We start from the raw sequence: 20,783 nt of genomic DNA, 5'->3' as shown, positions 1-20,783 counted from the left end.
CAGGGATATCCAGGCTAGGCAGAAAGCAATCTTGTCTAATTATGCACCTCTGAGGCACACAAGTAGCCCAGACCACTCTAGTGTGATCTTAAATCACTTTACTACGAGCTTATACATTAACACTGTGTTGCTTTGTGTAGCATAATCATGCCTCAAAGCCAGTTAATGCTTCTACAGGGTACGTACAGGCTGTGCTTTGCTGTGCGGAAAGCAGGAACACAGAGAAAGGGGGCCACCAGAGACTACATCTCTCTGCACAAAAAAAAGGCATTGAAATTTACCATGAAAATAAAAGAAAAGGCTTCACTGCATGATTACAGATTAAAGTAGAAACAACAGTGTTATAGAACTGCTCTTTGCTTTTGCTGTGCTATCTAAAACCATCTTTAGCAGATTGCCTCCAACTACTCAGCTTTTATTGGACAGGCTAATCCCACCAATTTAATGACTTTCTGTGTGCTCCCACATGTCCCCAACAGTGCCCTGGGAAGGTTACGAGGCATTTAACAGCAATTAAAATTTAAAAGCATTGGAAAAAGAACCCTGACACAGGGAGAAGGGCTCAGGAGGGTTCCCTCACCAACACTTCCGTGACTGTACCAGAGCTAGAGTAAGGTACTTCCCAGCAGTTTGACCCAGATGTACACAGGAGTACATTTCCAATCATCAAATTGGGAAGCACATGCTATATTTTTAATATGGCTTTACATTTTCACACTGATTTTGTGCCATACAATTTGCTCTAACAGTGACATGAACAAACAACTCTTAAAATTCCATGAAATGTGCCTAAACAAAACTAACCCTTTAATTTTTTTAATTAATTTCATTGACAAAGCAGCTTGTTGCTTTACATCAGAAAGTTCTGATATTTGATCTGATTTTGAACAGCCAGCATGAGGTCTGTAACCTCCGACACCCTCAAGTTCAGCTTGGGACAGGGGAACAGTAGAATGGCTTCAAATACTAATAAAATTAGGAAGGGAAAAGGAAACCTAATCACTCAAGGGGAAGATATGGCTGGCAGACAGCCCCGCAAATGGCTTTCATAGAGCAACAGACGAGTTTGAAAATTAATTAAAAGCTGAAGATACAGCTAATAATAAAGCCCTCAAATATTCCTCACAACTAAACAATTATTTTCCTTATTCAGCTGCTGATAAATAGCATGAGGAACATGCTAGTGATATTCTAATTTAACCACTCTGTTAAAAAGTGATTTTAGAAGGGGTCTAGCCAGCTTTGAAAATGTAAGGGTTTGTGAGTCACAAGCTATGATACCTACAATCATTTATTTCTAGCTATTATTATTTGAGCCTGTCCTTTCAGTTTTGAACTCCTGGCATCTCCATTTCATGTGCAATACGAGCACTACTGCCAGTTTACTAAATTTACAAACAGCGGCATTTTGGTTTCTGGAGCAGAGCTTATGCCATAGCATCTCATTAAGAACAGCACAGGCTGCACTAGGGAATGATCTGCTTGGAGTTCTTCTGCCCTGAAGATCTTAACAGTATAGTGCAAAGTATAATATCACTACAAAGACTGAGGACTGTAAATGGTAAGTCACTCTCCCTTCCTACACTTGCAAATGAGAGTGGTTGGGAATAATCAAATATAGATGCAGAGAACATAGGGGGTGTACCTATTCCTGTGGATTTTGTGGCCCCTGCTCGCCCTTATAATTTCAAACCTACCTTCACTGGTCACCTAACCAGGTTAGGCATGGGAAGCAGTCACCACAGACCTAGCTGGGTGCTCCCTTCTGGAAACACTGTGGAGGACCAACAGAAGAGCGACGAGTCCTACCTCTACTAGCTGAAACCACTGCAGGAGGATTTGCTCACACTTCTTCAGTGAAGCACATAAGCACCTAGAGGCAGAATTCACAGCCAGCAGGAAACACAAAAGGGGAGAGCTGTATGTTTGTTAAGTAACTAAAGGGTAGAGGAAAGGGCTCAGTCAGCCATGCAACTCTTCTCATTAAAGTCAGGGCAAGCTCACTGACCTTGGAGGCAAGAAGCCAATTCGATAGCTTATCTTCTAAGTTTAGAAATAGAGACCCAAATTTGGATCTCCAGTTTGTGGAAGAATACCCTAAGGTTTGTTCAGCATCAGGTATTTGAGTCTACTTGCCAGGGAGAAGCCAAGGACAGGGGCGCTCCATGAGAGGACAAGGCAGAAGCCAAGGGCAACCGTAACACAGGCAGGGATAGCAACCTCCACATGGAGTGCAGGGATAGCGATGGTAACCAGAGCTGTCAGCAGCCCAGTGACTGCTGCCCAGTCACTGTCAGACAACTGCAAGGTGATTACTCAAGTTCAAGGCCAGGCGATGAAGTCCAGCCAGTCAGTCAGCAACAGCAGCACACAGCATGAGGGCAGGTCCATCTCCAACACAGCTCACAGAAGGACCAAGGGCCTCTAGGCGGAGCTACAGGACCAACATGCACAGAGGGTGTGGGTGGGGGTCCCAGGTGAGGCAGGGCAATTCAGGGCTGTTGGTGCCTTCAGGACTACTCCCCCATGCTCCATTTTGAGCATTCTCACCATTCAGTTAATGCTCTCCTTTCCTCTCTGGCCATGCAAGGATGTTGTATGAAGCACAAATAATTATTTTGTGGGTATATCTGCTTGTTTATTTACTATGCAGTACCTACTGCCTTGATGTGACCAGCACGGACTGACTGCAGAGCTACCAGCACAGAGCCCCAAGATGTGCACTCAGGACCTGTGCCCAACTCCCTGCTTTGAACTGGGAAAAAACACAGATTCAAAAGCAAACACACAATTACTCAGATGAATGCATCTAACTGCAGACATGCAAACAGCAAGGAGTGCAATCAAAAACCTCTAACCAAAAATCTCACTAAAGCACAGGTTGAGGGTCAAACCTGCCAGTAATTTATGTTTTTAGTTACAAAGCTACCATCTGTTAACAAAGGTCAATCACCAACTTCTTACAGTGCTTCTGCATACTTGATCTGCGGACCAGAGGTAGTATGAACAGCCAGCCAACCAAAACTCCTCTGCTTGACTGTTCAGGAAAAATGTGTCTTGAGCATACCTACCGAGTCCAACTCTTCACGTCCAATACTATGTACTCAGGGTGAACCTGCTACTGGTTTATTATTGGAAAACTACATGTCTGCAGATGTAAAACACCTTCAAGACATGCTGTCAGCCCTGGAAGGAACAGGACTAAAATGCTTGAAGGCATTTTTAACTGCCTGAATCTTTTCAGTGAATTTAGCCAGACTGCTCAGCACAGTATTAGAAAAAACTTGAACATCTGTATAGTCCAGCTACTAACACCAGACTGTACTCTTCCAGTCCTTTACAACAGCTGTCTGCTCAGGGTGGCCTGAATGGCAAGGCACAAGGCACATCTACATGTTACAGACCAGAGCACCAAGGCACCACTTTTTCCACATTTTCTTATGAGCAAGATGAATGTTTCCCACACATACAGAATATGTAACGTTAGTTCACTCACTAGTTTGCAAAGCACGTAAGTATTAATGGCAGTACAAAGTAGAACTATGTAATTAGGTCTTGCAGTCCTCATGTAATACAGATCACATGCTCCAGGAATTCTTATGAAGGCAAAGCCTGTACAATGTCAGAAAGACTTGATAAAAGTATTTCCGTAAGCTCTCAATATTATCTGTGTATATACATAGCGCAGGAACGCACTTACGCTGCACATCTCCCCTCACATCTCCGAGCTCTGACACAGGGCTTCCAGGCCCTATCTTAAAGGCGCACTGCCAGTAGCAATTCTCAGTAGACAGAGGCCAGGCCACTTTTCCCAAGCACTGCCAATACCTAGGCGCGCCGACTGCGCAGCCAGTGCCCGCTCCCCGGCCCCAGGCCGGCCCTCCGCCACAACCCGCCGTACTTCCACACTCAAGATGGCGCCATGCGACCGAGCGGCGGAGGGAGCGCGCAGGGCCTGAGGTGGCGGGGAGCTCTTCTGCCACAGCCACAGCACATCCAGACTGCAGAAGGGCGAGCAGAAGTGACACACCTGCTCCGGGCCGCCCGCGGGACCCCGCCAGCCGGGCTAGTAGGTGAACAGCGACCGCCCCCCCCCGCGCCGCGCAACCTCCTGGGTAACGGAACTCCGGGCCGAAAACCCCGCCCCCGCGGCGACGACCCGAGCGGAGACCCCTCCCCCTTGAGTGGCAATCGGCCGACCAATAAGCAGGCGCTTGGCGCTCGGGGCGGGAGGCCAGGCGGCGGTGCCGTGACGACGAGGGCGTGGATTGGCGGGCGCTGGCGTCGTGCCGCGTTTCCAAGGGGAAGGCAGCGCGGCGCGGCGGGGCGCGGCGGGCGGCCTGGTCCGGTGCGGCCGGGTCCGGTGCGGCCCGTCCTGCCGCGGCCCGGCTCTTGGGCGGCAGCAGCATGAGCTTGGCCCTGAGGTCGGTATGAGCCGGGGGCGGTTTCCCCCTTGCCCCCTTCGGGCCTGGGGGCGCGGGCGGGGGGCTGGGGGGCGGGCGTCTTCCGCCGGGGCCCGCCGGAGCCCTCCGGCCCTCGCTGCCCCCTCGGGGGGCCGCCGGGGCAGGCCCGGGTGGGAAGCAGGGTGCGGCGGGCAGCGGCGAGGCCTGGGCGCTGGCGTGCCGCGGCGAAGGTCGTCCCCATCCTCCAGCGGCTTCTGTCTGATCCCTCCGTTTCTGTCTGATCCCTCCGTAGGGGGTCGTGGGCGGCCGGCGGCGGATCAGGCCGGGCCGCCGTCTGCTCACCGAGGGAGGGCAGGGCCCGTCGCGGCTGGCTTTGAGAGGTGCCTCCTGGGTTGTCTGAACTAATGCACCTTCAGAAAACCTTTTTAATAGACGTTAACTTAAGCTTTAGAGTTTGTTTTGTTGCGTTGTTCTTCAATTCTGATTCAGTAACTTGGATAAGGGGGTCCGGATTAATTCTATACCTGTCAAATCCTTTTTCTTCGGGCGTAATTAATATGCTTGTATGATATATGTGATCCTTAATTTTCAACTCTTAGAACTTCACGCTTCGTGTGATAAAAGTGGTTATAGAAGAAGTGGCACTAAACTACTTGCATTGAAGTACTGCTCCATCTTTCGAAAAAAATATTTTATGCTAAGCTCTAAAAAATCCCCCACTTCATTAGCCAGATCCTTCTTCCACAAGAGTTCAGCGTTAATCTGCTTTCAGATTTCTAAATGGATTTCATCATCACAGCTCACAAAACGTGGGCTTTCTGGATCTGAGCTACTCTCCCAGTCCTAATTAGGCAGCTCAGAGTTATTTTAGTCCTTCCAAAAGCTATCGTAATCCAAAGCCTGTGTGAAATCATGCTGTCCCAATTGGTCTGCTAAGGCCTTCTCGCTCTTTGAGGATATTGTGGTCTGAGGCAGGTCCAGCTTATGCAGCTCTTCTTGTCTATATTTGGAATTTTTATGGTGTAGCTGCAGTTGTTGAACACTAAATCCCTAACTAATGTTGAACTAAATGTTGAACATTAAGTGTGTGTTTAATTTTTGGTTTTGATTAAAATTACCAAATTCTTGACAAAGGAGATGAAAAAGCAGCTCATCACAGGAGATTTAGAAAATAAATATCCTTGAAAAGCAGTTTTTCTGTTCACTCATCAGTAATTTTTATACACTTTACAGTGGATGACTCAGCATGCATTCTGCTTCTGGTGCAAACAAACAAGTCGGTGTAAAGAGCATTTTCCTGAGAGCATAACCTAAATTATACAATAATTTAGGTTAGAAAGGACTTCTGGAAGTCATCTATTCGAGCTTTCTGCTCAGAGTAGGTCCCACACAAAACTGAGGTGCTGAGTACCTTTGCCACTTGGGTGCCAAAAGTTTCTGATGATGGAGACTCCTCAGTCTCCCAGTGCAACTGTTCCAACACATAAACACTCGCACTGGGAAAATGTTTCCCCTTAGTCCAGATGCAGTTTCTTAGTTTTGTCGTGGTTTTTCTTTTTCAGTGGTGTGGTTTTTTTGGTTTTTTTTTAAGTTATTCTTACTTGTCCTTTCACTCTGCTCCTCTGAGGGGAACCTCTCTCTGTCTTCTGTGTAATAATCCTTTAGACAGTGAATGACAGCACTTAGATCTCCACTCCTTAGCGCTTCCCTACCTAGTCAGCATGTCATTTAGTCACCTCACCCTAGTCTACACAAACCTAGCTCTCTCAGCTTCTCATGCACCCTGTGCTGCAAGCCACCAGGCGTGGTAGTCTCCCTTAGGCATTATCTGTTGTCTGTGCATATCTCTGGTGCTGGGTTGTCCACAGCTGGACTCAGTACATCTGGTGCAGCCTCATGATCACTGGACAGAGGGGATTTGCCACAGTAGTTTGTTCATCACAGTGACAGCATACAGCTGAGCTTCACATATTGCTTACTTCTTCCAGGAGTGTATCTTGAGTACTGTAGCAGTCTGAGTTGATATCACCAGTTATTTCAAATGTATTTTTTTTTGCTTTAGAGTTCTTGCTCTGAACTGGAGATCTTCCAAGCAATTACTCTGGATACAACAGTCAGTCTCACTGATGTGAATAAAACACATTTACAACAAAATGTACCCTTTACTAGCTTGGTCCAAAGTAGGTTTTATCAGTGCTGTCCTTTTCAGGTTTTTTTCAAATGGTGTTCCTAGTATATGTATAATGTATTTTCTGCCTGTTATCTGAAAATTTAATTGTATTTCTAGATTAGCCAAGGGAAAGAGGGCTGTCTTTGGGCAAGTTTTGTTAAATGGGGGGGGGCTTTTCTCTTTTTGTATATACCAAAACAGACCAAAAAGTCTTTAGAGCAGTATGTATGTGTGTGATTTAAAAAAAAAAATATCTGTAAATGTCATTTATCTAAGAACTGGTACTGGCAGCAAAGCCGATTTGTGGCATCTAATGCCCACTTCAGTAGCCAGACAATCCAGTTGTCTGGCCTAGTTAAGCCTCTGTTAGCCTGTCTGTGTCAAAATTCTTTTTTTCTAAGCTACAGTTTAGCAATAAAGTGTTGTCACGAGTTACATCATTTCAACTGCTAATACAGTTTGTAGTCTCAAGTATCCTTTTAACTGACAGCTTTTCTACCCTCTTTTTTTTTTATTGTTGTTGTTATGTGTTCACCAAAATGCCTGTGTTGATTTTGTTCTGGTGTTCTGGGTGGGGGAGTGGAGGCATCATTCAACTTTCACAGAGGATTTGTCTGTTCGGAATGGTATTTTAAACTGGGAGGACAATCTGGGAAAAGGTTGAATGGGTAAGGTAGTGATCTATGCAATTATGGTAAGTTTCTAGTTGGTGGAAATTGTTATCTAAGTGGTATCTTCCCGGTAGAAATCTATTACACTTAATTTGTTTCTTCTTGTTCAGGAGTGAGCTTTCAGTAGACAAAACTAAGAAGAAAAAGAGAAGAGAACTGACTGAGGAACAGAAGCAAGAAATCAAAGATGCCTTTGAGTTGTTTGATACAGACAAAGATAGAGCAATAAATTATCATGAGTTAAAGGTAAAGGTTTTTCATTTAATGGCAGATAATATATATGTTTCTTAGTGAGTTTTTAAGATGTTGGCTGTATCTTTAAAAAGTACTCCATGTTCAAGGTCTCTTGCTGGGCTAAAGGAGTGAGGATATTGGGGGGGCAGCTGGGCAGAGGAAGGAAATACCTGCATTGGTGTAAGAATGAACTTTTCTTCCCAAACTGTATACTTGACACAGTAACAGAATTACTGTAGCATGCTGCATAACACTGGTCTGAATGCTCCCCAGGGTTCCAGGGTTTAGCTTGGACAGATGACTAAGTGGAAAAAGCTCTTGAAAAGGTGTTTGGTTCTTTTTTAAGGCATTGCATAATCTAAAGCTTGGTATTGTGAAAACCCACAGGTTTCAGATGCTTTAGGTAAAAGATGTAAATCAGATTTGTAAAATTGTTGACTACACACCAGAGCTTACCACTTGCATTTTTCAGTAGGGAGCCTATGGATGGTAGGAATGAGAGATGCTGTTTGTTTTGTGTCTGGGAGGCTTGGTAGCTGCCCTTCCCAATGAAGACATCTCTTCCCGTTAGCTATTGGCAAATGGAGGGTAGGATGGCCGTCTTTCCTAGTGAGTCCTGTCTGGAAGTCTAGAAGTAGTACATTAAGTTTATTGAAGTGTCTTTTAAATATTTTATGAATTTTTATTCTGATTGTATTGCATCAAGAAGAAAAAGTGGCTTTGGAGAGGCCAGTGTTTCTATCCTATATTGGGTGAGATTCTTTTGGGAAGGAATACCTCATCCAACCTGCTGCCTCCATGTTCTGGCTCTACCACGTAACTCAAAGGTGGGGTGGGGGCAGAAGTCTTATTTTTACTTTAATTGGTGTTACAGGCGTGTCATAGGTCTCGCGATTCCTATAAAACTCCTTCATTTCAGAGTTCAGGTCTTTTATCTTTGCTGGAAGCCACAGTGAGTGGGAACTGTTTTGGGCCTGTTAATACGCTTTTTCCAGTTACAGTATGCTTTGAATTCCCAGCTGTCATGATTACTTGCAAAGCTGTTTCTTACCTGCCTAGTTAAATATTGTGGCCCTGAAGATAATACTGTGGAAGAGCAGAAATGCATAAAGAAAAGAACTATCTCTGGTTTAGTGTATGTTTGTCAGTTTGGAGGAAGTCAGGGTAGTGTGTGTACTGAGAAATTGCTATCTCAGTTGAAATGGAAACTAAACATGCACTCCTAACCTAATGGAAAAAGAAAAGATACATTGGCTTATGTTGTGCACTGGAAAAAGTGAAGTCACTTGTAAGAGGATTTGTAAACTCATGAACATATACACGCTTAGTATGAATACTGAAGACTAATTTGAAGAAGGATTTTCAGTTCTATCTTCAAGAAAGGGTCAGTACGTGAAATGTTTTTGGGAGTCAGGAAAGTCTACTTGCCCTAAGAAGTATTTGGTCCAGTCTGTGAAATCCCTGAAAAGGCAAAGGCTAGTTTTTTCACTGTAACTTGACATTCCATTTTCTAATAGTAGTTTTAGGTGATTTTTATAATCAGAGCTTTTTTACTTTCGTTAAATTCATTTATTATTGTTGCTAAACCACTGATACACACCTTCTCTCTTGGGAAGGTAATTACTGAAAATAAAAAGAAATCTGATAAATCAATATTTAATCTTCATATATGGTTGCACTTCCATTTTATTCCAAAAGGTGGCAATGAGAGCCTTGGGTTTTGATGTGAAAAAAGCTGATGTGCTGAAAATACTTAAAGATTATGACCGAGAAGCGACAGGCAAGATCACCTTTGAAGATTTTAATGAAGTTGGTATGTGTTTGATTATGTATCTTTAGAGAAATTTAACCTGTAGTGGTTGCTACAATGTGGAAGTACTTTGTGTACTTTTTCAGTTATTAAGTACTATTAAGCAATAGAACTGAGAGATTTCATTTCATATTTTTATTAATAAAAGTAAATGGTGGAGGAAGATAAATCTTTGTATTCTGAATATGCAGTTTGATATGTCGAGATGAATAATAGCCACAGTATAGAAGGAAATAAGAGTCCTAATCTTTTTTAAACGTTTACAAAAGAGTAGATGCTAACTTAAAATGTAGATATTCTTGTGTTGTTTATGCATTTTATAAGATTCTTCTTCCTACTGTGGAAAAAATAATTGACGTTGAATTTCACAGGAAGCAGTGCATACACAGACAAACTGTAAACTGAGTACAGACTTCCTATATAACAAATAAAAGTTGAAGGAGATATTAAATATTGTACTTCAAGGATTTTCAACTGTTGATAAAACCAGTGGAATGTCATTAGGCTGTTTATTTCATCTGAAGATTGTGTTTTGCACAGTTTGACATACGTCCAGTATGTAGTGATCTGCAGAATTTTAAAAGATTAGAGTTTAAGTTTCTTTGAAGATTTTTTTTTTGGATGTTACGTATAACTTATACTTTTGCATACAATTTGCGTTTGCCAAAAAAAAAAAAAAAAAAAAAAAAGCTGTGTGGGCTTTATAGCTGTATTTCATTATTCCAGTCCCTGTGTTCAAGGTATTAGATTTGTGTCAATATTCAGAAAAAAAACCTGCTCCGGTGTAGTAGATGTGTATTTGCTCTTGGCTACAAATAACAATCTACTTAGTGTGGCAAAACAGTTATTGATTGAAAAGTGGCAGAGGTTAACGATTTAATGGGTTAGGATTGGACAAATTATGTTGTTAAATCACAGATAATATTTTTGTAGTTGTATTCCAGGAAAGAGCAAATTGTAAGTCAGAAAAGAACCAAATATAAAGCCTATGGGGAAATATATATGATCAGTCCCAATTTAATTGGGGGGGGAGGGAAGGTAAAAAAAAAAAAATTGAGAGTATTGCATTGATAGCAACAATACTACTGCTGTAATTACATCATCATGCTATAATATTATATAATTGAATATACTATCATTACTGTGTAATTCTTTCTAAATTCATGTTATCCAGTCCAGGCATTGTTTGTTGTCTCCTGGTTCTGTCTTGGCTATCAATATGGGCACTCAGTAAGTGCAGTGGTAAGCTAGGAAAATTCTGGTAGAAAGTACAATATGTACTTGGAAGCTGATCGAACCTGTCCCAAAATTTGAATTGGGTTTGAGTGCTGCTGTGACCTTGGCACAAAATTAAACATGATACCGCTTCTAGCAAAAAGGTCAGGGAGTTAGAGAAAATAGGTTATAGTATGAAGCTTTAATTGTGAAGTGCTGCTGAGTGTAGCTAAGCAATTCTTGAGCCATCAGTTTTTCATAATTTAATGTTAATAATCACTTTAAATGTAGGACTGGCCTGTCTGTAATGTATAAAGATGCAATTACATTTTGTCTCCTTTTGTACAATAATGTTACCTGTAGTGTTTAGAAACCTGGTATGTTACTGTTCTTCAGCTAACAGTGCAGTTGTCTTTTTGCTGCAAAAGGTAGAATTTTTCAAATTATATCGTATTGTCATGCGGCATAGTTGTTTTAAATGAACATACTTAAATTCAATATAAATCTGAGGGATTTATGTAGACATATAAACTTTATTGCTGTAGTGAGCTTATATGAGCTTGAATTATAATTTTTTCCTGTCAAATTCACTAAGCCCGAGCAGGCGTTCCATCTGCAGACAGCAGCAGATGCTAAGTGGTTTTCTATGCACAAGCAGTGTTGATGTGTTTTTAATGGCTTGATGAAAGTCATAAATAGCAAGCCCTGTAATAGAAGGCTAGCAGGTACAAAGATGTGAAGATACATTACGGTTGGTTGGTCTGAAATAATTACTAGAAAAATACTTTATGTGGCAAGTTTGTCTTTTCTGTTACAGAAACCGACAAATGCTTGTGATAAAAGGAATAATAAAGGCTGATGAACCCTTTCAGTATTAACATCTTTCAGTTCATAGCAGTGTCCTTTAAATAACCCCTGGGCTTAGTTTTTTTCTGTTTTCCTGTTAGTGTGGTTTTGTACCTAAAAGGGAGGTTCCATGTGAGTGTTTTTTATTACTTGGTGTTTCAGTGTTCTCTCCAAGTCAAAATTCTATCCTCATCAAAACAAAAAAATAATAAAATCACATGTCTTCATCTGTCAGAGCTGATGTAATTTTCTAAAAGGTAAGTCTGGGACAGAGGAAGCATGTCTGTGCTTTTAATTCCTATTGAATAGTACGTTTAAAGCATGACTGTGTTTCCACTTGCCACATAGCTTTCCACTGCAACAGCTATGTCCCAAAGAGAAACTCAGCCTGGGAAAAGAGAGATGAGAAAGAGAGGTCAGGTAACAGACAAACAAATATGCATGTTGAATTTAAATATATAAAAATGGAAGAATGGGTGAAATTGGAAGTGTGTGTGCTTCATACTGCTTTAGTCTCTTAAGGTCATTCTGAGTCTACCCTTCAGAATTTTTTTATCTAACTTAAGTATCCTTCTTACAGTGACAGACTGGATATTGGACAGAGACCCACAAGAAGAAATAATCAGGGCATTCAAATTATTTGATGATGATGACTCTGGTAAAATAAGCCTGAGAAACCTGCGCCGGGTTGCTAGAGAGTTGGGTGAAAATATGTCTGATGAAGAACTACGAGCTATGATTGAAGAATTTGATAAGGATGGCGATGGAGAAAGTACGTGTTAGCAACAAAACCCTATATAGTCTGTTCTTATTTTTCTCCCCTTTTTAAATGGGGTTTTGTTGTGAAAATGCCCTTTTTGGTTTCTTCCTAAGTAACTTTCTGCTCAAACTTAATTTAGCTTACAAGTAATGGAAATTGTTGTTTTTGACAGGTACTAGTCCTGGAAAAACATTTGGAGTCTAAAAATCAAGTTGATTTCTCAAGCTGATGCACCACTAAACTTATTCAACCACGGTCTATTAAAAGAGTGGTGAAAATGTGGTTGTAGGTGGAAGTAATTGAACTGGTACATGGGAGATGCGATGTACCTACAGAACATTTTTATTTCCTTATAAATCACTAAAGGGATTAAAGGGCTAAGAGAAACTCTTTTGATCGCCTAGTCAATATTTCTTAAGTGGTGATGTGTCACTGTTGTGATTTCAGCATGTTAGTCAGATGTGGAGTGTTAAGCTAATAAATCATGCTGGATGTACCCTGGGTCTATATGCAGGAGCTTGGATGGGTCTGTAATGTACTTCTGAACCTCAAGAGTGCTGAAGAGCGTAGTGTGAAAAATGGCTCAGGGGAATTGACAAGGTCCATACCAAGTGTGCTGCAGAAGGGATTTATTAGCTAGCTAAAGAATGATTTAACAAATCCAGTTTGACACTATGCTTATTACCTCTTTGTGAACACTGAAAGTTAGGTTTTTTTCATTAACCCGAGAATACTGTTATATTTACACCAGAAACCTTAATATCTGAAATTCAGGGACTAGTCACTTGAGACCGTGTATCTGAACACTGCAGTTTCTAACAGTCATCGAAAACTGCTTCTCAGTTTTTCTTTTAGAATGGTGACTCATGTCTGAGATTTCACTAGCAGTTCATCAACTTTTCCAGTTACAATAGGATTTTATTTCTACTTGTGAGCCACCACATCTGTGGCACTCAAAGCTCTAACTACTAGTGAAAAAACCCCACCTGGTCAGCCCTGTGGCAGACACTCCTCCCCTCAGTGCGTTTGAGACTGGTGTTACTCCATACCTGGGAATACAATTAATTAAGTACTGAAACAACCCCTTTTAAGAGGAAAAGCAGGACATTTAAACCTGGTGGTGTGGAAATGCGAACTTTTTGTTCTGTTGTAGTGGTGTAAATACAGAGCCTGAAGACAAAGACAGTGAAAGGTTGGTGATTCAACCGCCAGAAGAGTGTTAATGTTGACACTTGTTACTGAACTAAACATGGAGAAAGAGGCCATAGTTCCTTAATAAATCCCTACTGCATAATTCTGTTCCTCCACACTCCCAGCTGTGTCATCCCACACATTTCTTGCACTGGCAGTGTCTGATTCCACAGGTGAGATGTTTAAGGAAGCTAAGCCAGGAGAAAACTATTAATTTCGTCTTTTAAGTGTTACTGTTGCTGATTATATCCCTGAAGTCTCAGTACTTGATCAGATTTTCTTGGCACTGCATCTTGAGAAAATTGTTTTGGTTTTTTTTCTCAGTGTTTCCTTTAGGATAATTGAAGCAGGTCGGTATAGTGAAAGCTGAAAATCCTGTTTTCAGGCACCTGTCTGTGTGCAGTGACATACAGGATTACCACTGAATTCTAGTAGACAACAGGATAGCTATTTACTTCCTTTTCAGTAGCTACATAGCAGGCAAGGAGTGATGCCTGTCTTCTCAGTCCTTTAGATTGATTGCTAATCTAGGTAGGTAATTTTGAGCTTATTTTGCTTTTAAAAGAAGGAGTTATGAGGACCTGCATTGCTAGTTTTACTGTCCCTCCCCCACCACCCCACCAAACATGCACTTTATTTTTTTTTTTCCCCAGCCCCTGAAGGTGTAGCTGTAGAGGTGAGTGAGAGTGGAAATCATCTGCAAGCATGTTTTGTTCTGTGTCGTGGTCCTGGACCTGCCAACTGAGGTGTCAGAAGCATAGATGCGTTTTTGTCATGTCGTTATTTGGTCGCTACAAATTGATTGCAGAACATTAGCTCCTTTCAGGAAGGTTACTGAGTCATAATTATTTTGCATCAGTGCTACATTTTTTATTCAAGTTGATCAGCTAAGAGTGAGTGGCTCAGTTTCCTCTTATTCCTTCATCCATTCATTCTCTTTGTTAGAACAGTCAAGCATGAGATCGAATGTGGAAGATTGACAGCATAATGTTTGTATATGGTGCTGTTTATCCTTAAGGTTCTATGTGTTTTCTCTTCTTTAAAGAAAACTGATGCTGTTTCTACCTTTTTAAGATTCATTCTGTAAAAGTAAATAATCCTGTAAATCACTGTTCTGTGTAGCTTCAAACATCTGGGTCACATAGCAAAATCTTGCTGTCAAGTAATTCTTTTCCTGCCCCCCCCCCAAAAAATTACCTGAAACTGTTAGTTAGTAGCATTTTTAATTGATACTTTAAATACAGAAATAGTGCCATTTGTGATTTAACAAAGTTCTTACATTTGAGGGATTGTTTTGCTCATAGTGAAATAAAGTCTGTTGTGTGACACCCAGGCTACTTGAAAACTTGTGTTTCCAGCAAAATCACAGAGCTGTACTGGTACACTGTACATAAGTTTCTGTAGAAGAAAGTGTTTCTGACATCTTCCTGTCTGCCTTAAAAACAGAAATTTTCTTATTTTTGTATTCCTAGTTTTAGAAATTACTTCTGTTTTGGACCCTGACTGTTTTTAGAAACTCCATGCTGTCAATTCATGCAGTTTTTGTTGTCCTGTGTGGATGCATCTGTAGGAAAAACAGTCCAGTTTTAGGTCTCAGATTTTGGCACGGAATTAGGAAAAAAACCCAAAACAAACTGAAATAATATGCTCCTTTAACTCTCCAGATTATGTAAGTCAGTATTATCTTCATATTAGCTGGGATCCTAGTTTCCTCTTTTATGATAATTTGTGTCATGGAATTGAGGGAAATCTGACACTAGGAAAGACTGATTGCTTCTGATTTCATTGTGCTTAACTTGTAAGCAGATCCTAAATCAGACAAGGGATTAACTGGGTTGGTGGGAATCATAACTGCTTCTCTTTGCAGTTTCTTTGACTGTTAGAAAATGTGTTTGTCATTATAATACTGTATTTTCACTTTTCAGCATTGTTTAACCAGGATTTTTTAAACTGGAGAATATTTTGGGGAGGATGTTTGTGCAATTATTGTGCTGTTACTGTGATAAAGCAGTGGAAATGCTTTTTGAAGTCATACAGTCAACGTAGTGCTTATGTGTAGCGTGATGTAGCAATATGGTAGACTGATATTTCAGAGCGTAGGGTCCTAAGCTAGACTAAATCTCCTTGTTTCATATTTTTGACACGTGTCGCAACGGGGTAGATTTAGGGTTTTTATTCTTCAGCGTAGTTGAATTTACTTAATTTTCTTTTAGCTGTAAACGTAGCTCTTACTTTGCAGTGCTTTGTTTAGGAATATCTTGGGCATATTGGTTGGGACAGATAATTGTCAGGGAGAATTCTTCATACATGTCTGGTCTTTTCCATACCATGGGCTTATTCTAATCATTCCCCGCTACAGTAATTAGTTGCAGAGTGAACATGTTCATTGGTTAACTCTTTTACAGTGGCTCTGCTTTAACATATGAGTAGGGTCAATAGCTCAGGTATGAGTGCAGCAAAATAATTAATGACTGCTAATTAATTTATTATTATGACTTAATTTCTTCAAGTACATTTGTGTAAGATTTCTGTTAATTATAACTGAAGAATGAAGAAAGTTCAGATGGGGAAAAGCTTGTCAAAAGTCCATTTTAATTCTAGCTAATTTATGGAATCATTAGTAAATGATCTTAAAATTAAATTTGTATTTGGCAAGCGTTACAGGTTTGAGAGAGAAGAATAGCATGGTTCACAGTGGGGGTGCGGTTTGGGCATAAATATCTGAACCATGATTTCAAGAATAAAACTGAACTTCATCGTAACTGGAGCTGCAGTACTGTTGCTTGAGAAACAATGATTATCTACCATTTTAAACATTGTTATAAATCTTAAAGAATCTTAATAATGAAGTATCATATTTTTGCATAGCCATCTGTTTACATACTTTTCTCAGGGTTTTTTTCTATCTTTTTTTCTAGAATATTTTTACTTTCATAATTAGAAATAATAGCTTGTTATATGTGAGCTGGATTCTGGCTTCTACGTAATTAAGCTTGCATTCTGACTTTTCCTTTTACGTGGAAGAAAAAAAAAAGTGCAAAATCTCTGTTCTTCTAGAAGCAAAAAATCCAAATTTGTAAACCCTGAATAGTAGTGGATGAGAGACAACAAATACTGGGAGACCTTTACATAGAAAGTATAATACAGATATGCATTGTTTTATTTTATGAGTTATGGATGTTTGCTGTTTGTCTAACTGTTTTCTTTTTTTCTACAGTCAATCAAGAAGAATTTATTGCTATTATGACTGGAGATATTTAGCATTAGAAGAAAAGAAATTAACTCAGCACAAAAGGGAGGAAACATTGGCAACTTCCATTACAATGTGTTGTACATCCATTCATTTCTGTAGCTGGAGTGATGCAGAAAATTACTTTCCTCACAGGGCCAAAATAAAGACAGGTTATATGCACTGATAGTTCAATATTTTCCATCATTAAATATTATCACTACAATAATTGATATATCATTTTAGAACAAGTAAGTAATGCTGCATTTCAGAATGTTCGAGTACTCATTTGTAAAATAACTTTGTATGAGATTTCTATACTGTATCATATTATGAGAACCTTTTGAAGTTGACTTTGTGTTAGCATTAGTTGTGGCCTTAGTTTTGATACATAAGGTTTGACAAACTTCCATTTAATAATGTTCTTTACTATTGCTACTTGAAAGTCTTATTTTTGTAGTTTAATCTGAACTGGACTGTAATGTAAACTCACTCCTTCAGGGAAAAGATTTTTTTTTTTTTTTTTTTTTCATTTATAGGCTTATACTTCTGCTGTTGTAGATTAATGGTAACAATAAATGAGCAAGCATTTGCATCCTTTTTTAACTCTGTATTACCCCCTGTGTGATAGCAAGTGACAGGCAACTATGCATGAAGATAAACTATCAAAGATGTGCTGAAATCATTCAGATGTCAACCAGCAACTCTCTCTTCAGTAACTACAGCTCTGATAGCTGTGGAGACAATGACAACTGTTTATGATGAGTAGATGCTGTTTCTGGAGTATCTAATTAGAAGAAAAGCATCACAGGGAATGAACTTTTAAAGTAGTTCGAGACTGGATTTATTTCGAGTTTGCTAGGTGTCTTCCAGAAGAGTTCATGTGGATTGATCTTCCAGATTTCCTGTATATTGGTTTCTTCTTTTTAAATTTCAGTCATATAAAAAAAGTAACTTTAAATCTTGGTTAATACTGTGTTCGTCTTTATTGTCAGAAAAGCAGCCACTTTTTAACTGTCAGTAATCTTGGGGTTATATACAGGTTTGCCCTGCACAAACAATCAGAGTTTGGAATTTACTGAAGATGGAAGTTAAGGTCATCAAAGTTAATAGATTTTTGCTATTATTTTTCAAGTGTGCATTGTAACATTCTTATCTGTGAAATAGTGTGTTGCTCTCTATTAAGCCATCAATACCAGTCCATTTTGTACAGAAAGTTGCCGCAATTCACAATGACTGGCGGTGGCTCCATATAACTTACCAAGTGTTATGAACAGAGACCTCATGCAGAACCCCAGTGCGGTAAGTGGCCTTCAGCTGGGATTGCTGTGCTGTATGACTCTAGGAGAGATGTCTCTCAAACAGCTTTTGCTAGGAAAGGTCAGTCTTCCTGTTAAGATAACTTTATTTTGATTTTTTTCAAAATTAATTCTGCAAATATAATGGGGCAAAAATGATAGGGATAAAGCCAATATGAAATTTGTGGGAGTGAAAGAAATAGTTATGTTCCAGGAAGTTGAAGTCGTCTTAATAATCTGTTCATGTCTCAGTCTTAAAGTGTGAATAAAACTTCCTCTGTGGTATATCAGAGGTGAATTTTATAACCAGGTTCTTGCTTAAAAAGTAAACAGCATAAAGTATTTGCAGGATGAAGATTGTTTTTTATGGGGATAGATTCTGCTATACATAGGATAGATGTACTTAGTTTCTTTTTTATCAATTTCAGTATAATACTTGAGAAAGGGGGAAAAATAGAGTTGAAGGATTCTGCCATGCAAGAGAAAATCTTCCTTGGGAATAAATACAGCAAACTTCTTAGAAGTCAAGTAAAATGCTTTAGAATCCAATAGCAAAAAAACCTCATAAAATGTAAAATTTATTTTTTAAAAAAAGGTACCATGCAAAAAGAAAAAAAAAAAAGCCACAAAAAACAACCCAGTTTTTAACCAGAATTTTTCCATCTTAACAGATCTGTTTAGGAGGTGAATATTTAGGGAAGAGATTCTGAGCCTGTGAACTGCTCTTAACAAGTATTTTTCTAGAAACGATACGAGAATTGTCCACTTCAGTAGTTTCTGGCTTTGCTTTTAACTTCCTACCTAAACTATTTCAGGGGCATATTTATCTTCTGTAGACAATGAAAATGATAGACTAATTAAAAGGTACCTTAGTAGTCATCAAAAAATTTTCTCCCTGAGAATCACACCTTTATTCTGAATGTTCCAGTTTTCTAATTCTCTTGCTGTGGCTATTGAACAACTGGCTTTCAGGTGGATGTGAAAACATTCGGATCCTCCGTAGATGGCTGGTAAATATTTCTTTATAGGTGCCACTTCCTGTTTGTAACTTTTCCAGCAAGATGTACTTTTGTCTGTTCTGGATTGAGGCCTTGTTTCTAGCTTTTGCTTGAAAATTAACTTGAAAAAAAAATATTTCTAGCTTTACTTGAAAAACCTCACTGTGTTCTTGCAGATGTGGCTGCACTTGCTAGAGACAGTAACACTAGTGCAACACTCTGTAAGCACAGGCCAGTGAACTGGAGAGGTCTGGTAATTTGCTCACACTGTGGCAGTGGCCCAGAGGAAAAGAAAAAGAAGTAATTGGTATCGTATTTAGCGATGCTGTCTCAGTGTTTGGCTTTGCTTTTTCTCTGCATTTCATTTTTTGGGAGATTTTTGCATTCCAAAACCATGCTTGTTTTGTGCTGCTGACTGGTGAGCTTCTTGCTGTTTTGTGTACTGGGGGTGTTGCAGTTTCTTTTGGCTTCTGTGGATGTTCACCGGCCGACAGAAATTGTGATGGATTGGAGTCCACAGCTGAGTGAGATCAAAGCTCTGAACTTGCAGCTGTCTGCTTGGCCCCACATTGACACATACATTCAACCCTGTGTGTTTTGGGGGGGTCGTACATATCCTGGTGCTTTTTGGTAGTTTGCTTGGTGTATCCTAGGATACGGATTCCCAGGTTTTGTTTTTTCGTTCTTTGCCTGATATCAGAGGAGGAAGAGAGTCATTCGGTGGGACTTTTAAATCTTGTCCGTTATGGAATAGCATCAAGGTTCAACAGTCGCCATTACATATTGAAAAGCTGCACTGTGAGTTTGTGCCTTATTTGCAAGTCTAGAAATGTGGGTTAGGGTTAAAATAGCAGGGTCTGATCTGGAGTACCTGGGACAAATGCTTGTCTGTTGCCTGTGCTATGGAGGGCAGCGATGTCTAGTAGTAAAGTCCAAAAGTGGCAGCTAAGGGAACGTCATAATCCATTGCACCGAAATCCAGTGGAGCCTCTCTTTAAGACCTTAACAGTAATGACAGTTTTAACTGTGCCAACTAGTCCATCACTTCACTAATTAATCCCATGCAACTTTGAGGAAATTGAGAACCTCCAAACAAATAAAAATACCATGCTGGAGCACAGCGTATACCAAATGTTACTTTGCTGACTTATTTTAGAGCAGTCTTTTCAATACTAAGTTTGTCACGTCAAACGTTTTTGGTTTGTGTTTATTCATGGGAAAGTTTCCATGGCACAGTTAAGTCATCGCAAGTCACAGAATCCCAGTGTTAAGGTTACACAGGCTTTTCCTGAGTTCAGAATCACCTCCAGAGCACTCTGGTGACGTGGCCACCTTCACCACATGCAGCAGAGCCTGGCTTTACCGTGCCCTTGGAGCTCAGCAAAGAGGAAAAGGAAAACCGCAACAACTTGGCTGGCAACGGAGCGGAGGCCAAAGAGGGAGCGTGTGCAGGGAGGGATGAGCCCAGAGGCGCGGGGAGAGACCCAGCTGGCCCCAGGCTTGGAGCGGGAGGACAGGGGGCCTGTGCTGAGCTGCAGGCCTGTGCAAGAGGAACAGCAGCCCAGAGGGGAAGACATCTGGGTCCATGTTCATCTCCCTGCCCCTGGCCTCCTCCCTGGTTCATAGCTCATGGGTACCTCTTCACTTCTTGCACTATGGCTGCAGCTGCGGGAGACGCTGAACTCGGGGCTGGTGTTGCGGGAGGCTGTGTGTGGTGGTTACGGTGTGGAGCTGAGAGTGGAAAAATCCTTCAACTTTTAAACTTCTCTCCTAAGCAAGTTTTGGAGGCTGCATGGAGTTCTGGGGTGTCACAGCTTGGTAAACTTTGTTAGCAGAAGATTTTATCACAAATTACATGAGAACAGAAGATAAGGATGGCTGCAGTAAACCCAGTTGCACTGTTGTTGTGGTTTAACTCCAGCCAGCAACTAAGCACCAGGCAGCCACTCGCTCACACA

At 40.5% G+C, this 20,783-nt stretch overlaps 1 protein-coding gene across 3 annotated transcripts; it reads left to right on the top strand.

Moving 5' to 3' along the window:
• Window positions 1-4,282: 4,282 nt before the first annotated feature.
• On the top strand, window positions 4,283-17,493 carry CETN3 (centrin 3). 3 transcript variants are annotated; one of them, XM_037374517.1, is made up of 6 exons: window positions 4,283-4,424; window positions 7,355-7,490; window positions 9,177-9,291; window positions 11,930-12,121; window positions 13,954-13,976; window positions 16,518-17,493. In XM_037374517.1, exons 1-6 carry the CDS (start codon window positions 4,408-4,410, stop codon window positions 16,545-16,547), a joined length of 513 nt encoding a protein of 170 aa, XP_037230414.1. In that variant the 5' UTR covers window positions 4,283-4,407; the 3' UTR covers window positions 16,548-17,493. The 3 variants fall into 3 exon arrangements, with proteins under 3 accessions (XP_037230414.1, XP_037230416.1, XP_037230415.1); XM_037374519.1 differs by lacking the exons at window positions 13,954-13,976; window positions 16,518-17,493 and adding an exon at window positions 12,282-12,605 and having other exon boundaries at window positions 4,284-4,424; XM_037374518.1 differs by lacking the exon at window positions 13,954-13,976 and having other exon boundaries at window positions 4,288-4,424.
• The last annotated feature ends 3,290 nt before the right edge of the window (window positions 17,494-20,783 follow it).

The sequence above is a fragment of the Falco rusticolus genome, chromosome Z (assembly GCF_015220075.1).
Source record: "Falco rusticolus isolate bFalRus1 chromosome Z, bFalRus1.pri, whole genome shotgun sequence".
Lineage (NCBI taxonomy): Eukaryota > Metazoa > Chordata > Aves > Falconiformes > Falconidae > Falco > Falco rusticolus.
This window is presented reverse-complemented; position numbering and strand designations above follow the sequence as displayed.